We start from the raw sequence: 10450 nt of genomic DNA, 5'->3' as shown, positions 1-10450 counted from the left end.
TTAAGTTTTGCTTTCTATGTCTCTTATTTTCTTAACTTTCTATGGTAAGTTTGATTTAATTGTTTTTATGAGTTATGACATAGAAGGTAAAAAACAAATGCCAAAATATGGGCAAACAAACCTTTTATACTTGAGTTCTCTGAAATAATTCAAAATTGATTATTCACTTTATTGTATTTATACTTATGTTTATGCTTTTATTATATTAAAAAAAACTAATTGTTTCCGTTGTATTTTGTCAGGATAATAAATAAATAAAGGAAGAATCATTTTTATTACTAGAAGGAAACAAGTGTTATCACCAAACAGTTGATGATTTTGGATTTAGAAGAACTTGCAACGTGCGTGGGGCTAAGGAAGGAAAATAAGGGATAAGGATGAGCTTACAGATAGTATATTCCACAATAAAATTAAAGGCCGTCATTTGTCTTTGTTATTAATGCTATGATTAGTTGTAAAGTGAAAACGAGAAAGAAAGAAAAATAATAAGAGAAAAAAAAAATTAAAAAATAGTTAGGGATCTTACTGTTTTGTAAAATATTTTTCTATTTTGGTAAATAAAAAACATAAATTATAAGGGTTATATTTTATTTAAGGCTATTTGTATCTTTAGTAATCATATTTGATTTAAGTGTTTTTTTGACCTATAATATTAATATAAAATGTAATATTCAACTGCTTATTCCTAATTAATTTTTATCAAAAAATTTGATTGATTATTTTTAATGAAATTTTTCTCTCAATTACATTTCATTTTATCATAAGACATAAATTAGATAATCATATTTGAATTAAATATGATTATTATAGAAAACAAAATTCTTTATCCCACTATTTAACGCAGTTACATATCTATATACTTAAATTTGAGATTATTTGATAAAATTAAAACAACCTCATGCTAAATTGGAACAATCTTACATAATCAAGAAAATGAAGAATAAGTTAGTACATGTTTAATTTTCAGTTTTGTTAGCCAAAATTTGTTAATAAATCATAATCCTTACTTTTTCATTTATTTTGTTTTCATATGATGGATCTGCATTAGAATATACTTGATAACATTTCAAACAGTAAACCAAACATAAACTTAAACCATAAACTTAAATGTTACCAAAAAACATTCCTTTATTTTGACGATGGCAATTATGCAAATATCACGATTCACGAAATACAATTATGTAAGAAATCTTTGAAATTTCAGAGTACCATCAACCCAAACCGTACCACATCTTGTTCAGTTGTTGTTCTTCATATCTACAATCCGTATGCAGAACCAATTAAGGCAACATTGAACACAACATGTGCTAATGTCATTATAACATCTCTAACAAATTAAAACCCAGAAATCTCAACCTCCATCGCAGAATCCAAATTTGCCAACAACACTCAAGACAACATAGCAACAACCGTACCCCGTGTCATCCTTGCCGACGACTTCCTTTCAAACCTTATCGGAAATTGTCGACCCAAAACTTAAAACTATTGTATGCATCTTACTGCCACAAAAGCCAAGACCCATGAAGCCACGTCCATAAAATATGACTCCTAACCTCTGTTCATGAAATCGCCTTGTGCCCCAGAGTTTGCACTCCCAACAAATATCCATCGCAATGTATGATCATGACCAAGATATATGTCATTGCCACCCCGACCTTGAACCTCTATATTATCACAATCTTTTTCTTTAATATTTTGTTTGGGTTAGAGGATCAAAATATATAATTGATTTTTTTTAAAATTAAAATAGAGTATAAAAATTGTGGGTTATGGGATGCACTAAATTTTTCTCATATTTTTCTCCTTTCTCTCCCAAATCAAATTTGTATTCAAGAAACATAGTTTTAACCATCAAATATATGGATCAATTGACATGAGATTATTTCAGTTTAATTAGAGATTTTGTGTTTGAGTTCGAGATATACAACTATGTTAAATACTTTGATGGAGAATTTTGTCACTTATAATGATCCTACCAAACTCAAATAAGATTAATTTCAGTAATGATATTTGTGATTTAAAAAAAAAAAACCTTAAGAACCTGTTTTCAAGAAACATGTATTTGAATAAATTACATAAATTATGACTTGATGAGATTAAACAAATTATCTTATTGCTGATAAAAATAATTAGTTCTCTGAACCTGGTATTAATAAAAATGAAGGATTATAAAAATAATTAGTTCCCTATTCAAGTGATGTTAGGAGCTTGATGTTTGCCATGATTTGTCCAAGGCCCAATTTGCCCTGGGTGGTGTGATGTATTTTAATTATGGTTAAGTTAATTTTTTAATCTTTTAATTTATTTTTTAGATTTATTTGGTTTTTTTAATTTTTTTTAATTTGATCCTCTAATTTTTTTAATTGATTCAATTTAATCCTTTAATATAAATTGTAAGAAATCATCTTTTGTAGCGATTAAAACTGTCACTAAGTGATTTAAACCATCACAAAATGAATATTTCTCAAAAAATTAAATTGATTTTAAAATTTAGATTATTAAATTGAACTAAAAAAAATTAGAAAACTAAATTGAATAAAAAAAATTAAAGAACCAAATTGAATCTAACTAATAAATTAGATGGAAAAAAAAACTAATTTAACCTTTAATTATTGAATCTAGATATGGAAATGTATATGTTAATATAAATATAGGACTCCAATTCTGAAGGATTAGGTAATCCTTGCGATATCTTGACATGGCTACTTTTCTTTAATTAAAGCCATTTTTGTTTATTTCATCACCAAAACTTACTTTCACCAAAAAAATATTACCAAAACTTACTACTGTTGAATTGTTTATGGAAATAATCAAAGTACCTTCTGAAAACCATCTAACAATGTTGATAATAATTTCAAAATGAATTTTGTAAACAAATTATAAATTTTAGATTTTAAATTCATATAATTATTTTATAAAAGGAGACCGATTTTAACTTTTGAAATTTTTTGTTTTGATCAATACAATACTGTGTATTTTGATAAAAATAAATTTTGTTTAAAGGGTAAATGATAGGTTTTAAAATTAGAGAGATGTTTCTACTTTTGACCAATCATAAATTCTGAATTTTGGGTCATGAAAGACAAAGACTAAAAATATACATTTAAAAATCAAAATTAAACAAAATTATTTATAGACTAAAAATATATTTAAAACTATATACATATATTCAATTTAATTAATGATCTTAAATTTTAAATTATTTGAATGTTTAAATAAAACTTAAAAAATGAGATATGATTACAAGGAGTATTCCTCATTACTCATTGAGATTATTGGGAAATCTAAAGGTACTCAAAAGTAAGTTGTCCCTAACTAAGTTTTTTTCATAGACAAAAGCCAGGATTTAAAATCCTGGCTGCTTAAGGAACCCAAAAGCCCATTACCAATTGGATTAACCATTTGTTGGTGGTTCAAAAGTGAGATGAGAAACCATGATTTCCTTTCTCCCTTTTCTCACCTCAATTAACAAAGAAAGAAGGAATTAATGCATCAAGAATTTAATTAGAATGCATTGATAATATTTTTTTTTTCACACCAACATTTAATCATAGCTAGATAGATTGTTATTTATAGTAAAATTGTTAACTATTGTATGTTTTTTATATAAAAAAAAAACATATCTGCATAAGATATATATATATATATATATATATATATATATATATATATATATATATATATATATATATATATATTCACAGCATATAAGTTATATATTATACATGCAGCATCACAGAGAGAAATTGGGCAAATTAAAATAAGAAAAACAGCCCTACTTTCTATAACATTAGCCTATAAATGGCTTTCACATGATGTATCGCTTTCCCTTAATGTGGATCTGAGTTTGCCTTGGGCAAGGTGCATTCATGTCACAGTTCTTGACTTAAGTGAAATGAAAAGGAGAATGGATGAGAATGCTAAGGAGCTTTTACATTGCAGGCACACATGCATATATTTATCATAACATCGAATGTCAAACAAAATTTAGGTTCTGGACCACGCTAATTAAATACGTGTGATTTGCTTTCACTATATGTGGATGACAGCAACATCAGTTTCAAATTAAGCAAACCGATTCTCCAAGAATGTGTTGTTTTCCTCAAAAATTGGACTTTCATATGTAATAATAATTGTCCATTTTTCACGTGTGATGATATATACAAGTCCAAGTGTGCAAGCCAAGCTTATGAATGCAAGACAAAAAATTAACTAGAAAATTTTATGTATAGAAATTAAAAAACTTTATCGTGTATATATAGGATGTAGGTTTAGTGCTTATAGGGATACCTATATATAGTGATGCATGCTTATAAGGTTGAGTGCATAATATGAAACTCATTGCAATTAAATAAATTTTTTTAAATAAATATAACATATAATGAACATTCTAACTCATGGATGCTAACTACTATATAATTTATTGCCTTCTATAAGAGATACCTATATGTAGATATTAGATAAAAAAAAGTTTTCTAAAAACAAAGTTATGCATTCTTTCTTATTTAAAATAATCTCAATCACTCAATAGTACAAAAAACTTAATGAATGATAAACATTTTTTTACTCTAGATGGGATGTAATTCCAAAGTTTTAAGTTTAATTAGGCCTAACAACAAATTATTGTGGGGACTAAGATGCTAAGAAGATACAGGTGATCAATAGAATATAGACCAGATTTTAGGTGTGAAAGAATTTTTCAGTGGCAACGGGGATTGTGGGAAGTTCCCATCAAAATTAAACCTTCATACGGAGCTGTAGTTATAATTTTATTTTCTTATTACAGAATAAATAACTTTTTATACCTAATAAGATCATTCGATCCTTGCATTTTATTTTTACTGTAAAGGATCTTTTGATTGTATACAAGAAGCTACCTAGGGTGGCTATATAGTCCAATCTTCTCCTAGCACATACCAAACTATGATATTGGCCTTGGCATGTGCAATAATTCAGCAGCCAAGACTTCTGTGTGGCAATAGCAACTGTGAAGCACGTTGATCAAACTGTTTAATAACCAAAAGCATGCATTTCGTTTCATTAGCAATGACATCTAGTGCATTTTCCAGCCAGGTCTGTTTGGGAACACAAGTATTTTTAGAAATATTTTTTTTCTCAAAAAATTGAGAAGAAATTATTGCACATGTTACATATGCATTCTGTTATATATAGTGCAATATTTTTTTTAGGGTAAAAGCTAGAAATTTTATTCGGATAAAGAATTGTACATCAGCATTAGCTATTAGAAGTGCTTGATAGGGAATATCCTTAATCCACCACATGTTACTATAAATAAAAGTAAGATTGGCTAACAAATCAGCCAGTTTATTGTCCTCCCTCTTTGTAAAAATCAACTTGAGATTTGCAAAAGGTGTCTTCTGCAATCATTTGAAGCTGAAAATTAAGACTCTACGTGTTCTAGTTCTAGCTTTAAAAACAATGTTTGCTTGATCTTTACTATGCTTTCTGCTGTTTGTAATTTAGAGTTACTACTGATACTTTCTGGCTGCTGAGTTATATGGTTTTGACGATAAGAAGGTCAAGACGACACTTAATTTTATCTTTGGCAACTTTTTTATTTCTTTGGACCTTTGGGAACTTCTTTTATCCAGTTGAATTTTGAAGCATCACATTTCTCATTCATCCATCAATAACTAAGCTACAAGGGCACGTTCTACAATTTTTTTTTAACATTTTCATTTCTTAAAGCATGTATCCCATTTGCCGTGAAGCATAGCATAAATCAAGTCAGCACATCATCTGCAAATCCTGGCTAAATATAAAATGGGCTAAATCATAGCATAAATAAAAAATTTAGAAATTGAAGAGCTAAACCATAGGTGGAGACACTCATTATTGTTAATATATAAAAGCAATAACAAGTAGGTTTCTAATAACAAAAATTCTCAATTCAGAGTAGTTCCCCTAGAACACACTTTCTAAAATTTGCAATTCCTCTGGTTGCCTTGATCTCCAAGTCCCACGATTGTAAATTCTGCTACAAAGGTTATGAAATAGCATTAGAACAAGATGTAAAACCATATAACAAAGATATGCATGCGTGTTATCACCAAATACAAAACCAACCCTTTGGAATTACTAGGAGAAAAAAAGCCACTAAAAATGCTTACAAATTTTATTGGACATATTCATTGATGGGCTCGACTGTGAGACGTTCCTCAATACGATCGTCGACAGAAACTGCAGTTTCTTGATACCGTACCGGACAGGAACAAGTTTGGCCACGACACAAATAAAAACCAAAATCAGAATCGCGAAAAGAAAAAACGGCTAAGCAATGCAAACATGATGGTAAAGGAGTCAAAGACTAGTGAACAGCATTTTAAACATTTACAAATTACAGTATATTGAATCTTATAATTCAAGTATTTTATGAAATTGATCAAAATGAAAACAGTTGGAAAAGTTCAAAACATATACAAAATGCCAATAAGAACATACATGCACCAAAAAGCAACCCTTCCATCTCAATAGATCTTACTGCTTCCTCGAGCTTCTTCATGTCAGTTTCATCATCCCAAGGTTTCACATCCAACATAACAGATGACTTTCCAGCTGTTGAGAATGGAATCAGCACAAAATCAATGCCCTCACAAAGTGGTATGTATAGTCAGGGGAGGGGCAGTATAAAGTTCAAAGACAATACAATGAGTAAATGACAAAGATGAACCAACCATGAGTTAAGGCACATAATGTGAAAAGGAAACAAGAAATTAATCAACCACATTTTATCATTGGGAAAATACTTGCCTTTGTGTCTGCAGTTGGGGGAGCTGCAACAAGAGATCCCTCACCAGAAACACCACTATAGAGTGCAGACACAAAATTAGTATAAAAGATAACAAACTGTAAAGTATTCATGATGAAAAATATAACTGAGTCACTCAGATTACCAAATCATCATCCTAACTCAGCAATACAGAAGCAGAAAACAATTGCATAACACACCAACATGCATGAACCATCACATTATGTTTGATTATTCATTAAATTGGCATGTAAGTCATGGGAAGCGAGCGAACTTACGATATTCTCAACAAGGCATCAATGTGCTTGTACCACCTGGACACATTCACATATTCATGTGATGGAGCAGTTGGCAATGCTGAATAACAGTGAGATCATCCTTTGAAGCTTGGTACCTAAAAAAACACATGCAAAGGGAGACAATACATAAGAAACAAGAATTCAAAAAAAAAAAAGAAGCTAGTGACATATACATATCCAGTGATATAACTGCGTGGGAGAAGGTACTGATCAAGCTTCTTCAACCCAGAGGCAGAGCTAAGGTCGTACAATGTCACTGCCATGCTTATATGCATAACATGGATTACAATATCAGCATTCAGTAATAAAAATAAGAAAAATCAGATCTTTGATTGAAACCCATTAACAGAAGATTACACAATGTTTCTAACTGCAAAATTAACCAAACCCAAAATTTACAAATTCGAGAAGAGAAAAGTGATACAATTGAAGGAAATATTAAGATTGGTTGGATGCTTAAGGGAAAAAGAAACAAAAAAAAAAAACAAGGTCATGGTTCGATTCCCTTTGCTAACAAAACTAACATTTTAACAAACTAACATTTGGCCATGAAAAAAATAATACAATTGGCATATATTTTGAGAATACATATTACAAATTTGAACACAGAATACAAAGGAAGAGTTAATGCTTACGAGAAAAGCAAACGTTCGAAGGCAACACCAACAAGAGAGGGAGCTAGAGTAAGAGAATGGTGGCTGCATGTCTCTTTTTATTTATTTCATTGGCTTGAAACAGAAAGTAGTTAGTTAGGAGACCAAGGAGGCAAATCAAGAAACTTTCAAGGTATGCAAATTTTGTGCTAATATTTGTTGTTGATACTAATTTGACCCAACTTTTTTTTTCTCCATAAAATTAAGAGCTAGACCAAACACTTTTTGAGAAAAGTTCTTAAAAATATAAGTAAGTCATTATTGAGATAAAATTTTATTAAATAAAATAATTTTTTAGATTTTTAAAAAGTAAAATTTTTAAATAGTTATATTTAATATTACAATTATTATTAAAATAATTGAATGTAGATTCAATTAATTTTAAGAAACATGCATTTTTACTCAAAAAAACTAAAACTTTTGAGAAATTTTTTTCATTTTAAAGATTTATGATTTAATTTAATTCTTATTCATAATTTATCTATCTATACTATATATATTAAGCAATCCTCGCTGTCACTGAGAGCACGTAAATCTACTATATTGAATATTTTAGCTTATTTTATAATTCTTAAGTTCGAATTTTGGAGATACAACTATGTTAAATATTAAAAAAAAACTATACTTCATAATAATTTTGTTTAGCTAGCTCAAACAAATTGCCTTATACAAAAGAAGAACAAGAAGAAAAACTTAATTGCAAATTTTATTTTTCAACTTTCATAATTTTACAAATTTTATCATTCAATTTTTATTTTTGTAAATTTTACCATCTAATTTTTTAAATTTTTGTACATTTTATCATCACTCATATGTCACAAAAAATTGTTAAAGAAAAACAACTACATCATTTTTTTTGTGAATAAAATATGTTGTTTTGATACAAATGTAATGGTAAAATGTCCAAAAGTTGAAAATTTTGGTGGTATAATTTGCAAAATAGTGAAAGTTTAATGGCTTAAATATATTTTTTTTCCTGTAATTTAGCGTTATTTTAATTTTCATCTCTGTAAAAAAAATATTTTAATCCTTATAAAATGTATTTATTTTGTTTTTCATCCTTAAATCTTTAGATAGACAACATTTTTTCACTATTAAAAGTATTTTTTTAAATGTTAAAATGTTGTATAAAGGACTTTAAGGACGAAAAATAAGATAAATACATTTTACAAAAACTATAACAAAGAAAAAAATTGCAGAAAATGAAAAAACCGTTAAATTGTAGGGATAAAAAATGTATTTAAACCAAGTTTGATAATAAAATTCACAAAAAGAAAAGTTGAATGATAAAATTCATTAAATGATAAAAGTTGAATGATAAAATTTACGGAAAAAAAATAAATAGTAAAATTTATAAAATCATAAAAATTAAATAATAAAATTTACTATCAAAATCAAGAAAAAATAGAAAGGATCATCACCTTAAAGTCTCCATGTCACATGTCAAGATAATACACAAACACAATTAAACACAATAATTTCTAGTTTCTACAATAACCTTTTGGCATCATCCACAACCAAACATTTGTCACAATAATCAATCAACACAATAGATAACTATAAATTTGTGAGAAAGCAAAATTAGGAAATTAATTTTTATTTTATCTTCAAATATATAACATTTTCATAGATATTGGTTGACAAGATATGACCCATATTATAACATTTCCACAAAAAGAGAAAGAATCTCGATCTTTATTCCAAAAATAACTCTTTTCACATTATTTTTTCATCTCACAACTATTGAATTTTAAAAAAATAAATAATAAAGATGAGAAGTAATTTTAAAAAAATTATTTTTTTTGAGCAAATGAATCTCTCCTTATATATATATATAAATTTTGGATATCAACATGATTTTCAAATTGGAAGAGGAAAGTTCCTGAATAAATTTCAGATATTTGCACTCCTTGCAAGAGTCTCAATATTGCAGACATCCTTTCTCTCATGATATGGACACGTATCATGAGAGAAAGAAAAATAATATTAACAAAGAAATTTTAAATACTAAACAAATTGTGTAAAAAAACATTCAAATAAAATTGAAAAACAAAAATAAAATAAAAAACTTACCGTAGGAAAAGAATAAAAATGTCAATACATTTTCTCTAATGAAACTGAATAAAATAAAAGAAATAAAAAGTGTCAATAAATAGTTATTTCAAAAGAAAGTAATAAAAATGAAATTGAAAATAATAGGAGTATGAAATATAACATATCGTAGAGTTGACAAGCAGGATGAAAAAGAAGAGAAGAAAGAAGCATTAAAATGGAATTGAAGAGAGAAAAAGAGTATTGTGTGAATTTTCGCCTTAAAATCCAAATTTATAGAAATGGAGAAATATTATTATTATTGATCGAGTGATTATGGTTTAAATATTTGTATTTATGCACATGTTACAAAATAATTGATAAAAATGATTATTATTTTTATTTATTATGATAGGAAAAAATCATTTTAAGATTTAATGGCTTGATTTGTTATCAATGAACATATATAATCAGTTGTGAAATTCTATTTCGTTTAGATATAATTATAATTATAGTTACTATAATTAAATGTATTAATCTATTAACATATGAATCAATTAATCAATTATAATAATTACTAATATGTTAATATGAATTTACAAAATTAAAATGAAATTGATTGCATTTTGAAATCGTGAGATTGATTCCAAGTAATTAACTTATCATAATTATAAATATCCATTGAAATCAAATGTAAT

General features: G+C 27.4%; 1 protein-coding gene across 1 annotated transcript; it reads right to left on the bottom strand.

Moving 5' to 3' along the window:
• Nucleotides 1-6266: 6266 nt before the first annotated feature.
• Nucleotides 6267-7476, bottom strand: LOC100797389 (elongation factor 1-delta). Its single transcript, XM_041005260.1, is given in 6 exon segments — nt 6267-6328; nt 6463-6576; nt 6768-6826; nt 7048-7135; nt 7138-7164; nt 7247-7476. Coding segments are annotated over 6 exon segments (447 nt in total). The 5' UTR covers nt 7344-7476.
• Between the last annotated feature and the right edge of the window lie 2974 nt (nt 7477-10450).

Source organism: Glycine max, chromosome 9 (genome assembly GCF_000004515.6).
Source record: "Glycine max cultivar Williams 82 chromosome 9, Glycine_max_v4.0, whole genome shotgun sequence".
NCBI classification, from domain to species: Eukaryota; Viridiplantae; Streptophyta; class Magnoliopsida; order Fabales; family Fabaceae; genus Glycine; species Glycine max.
The sequence above is the reverse complement of the archived record's forward strand: the minus strand, read 5'-3'. Positions and strand labels throughout refer to the sequence as shown.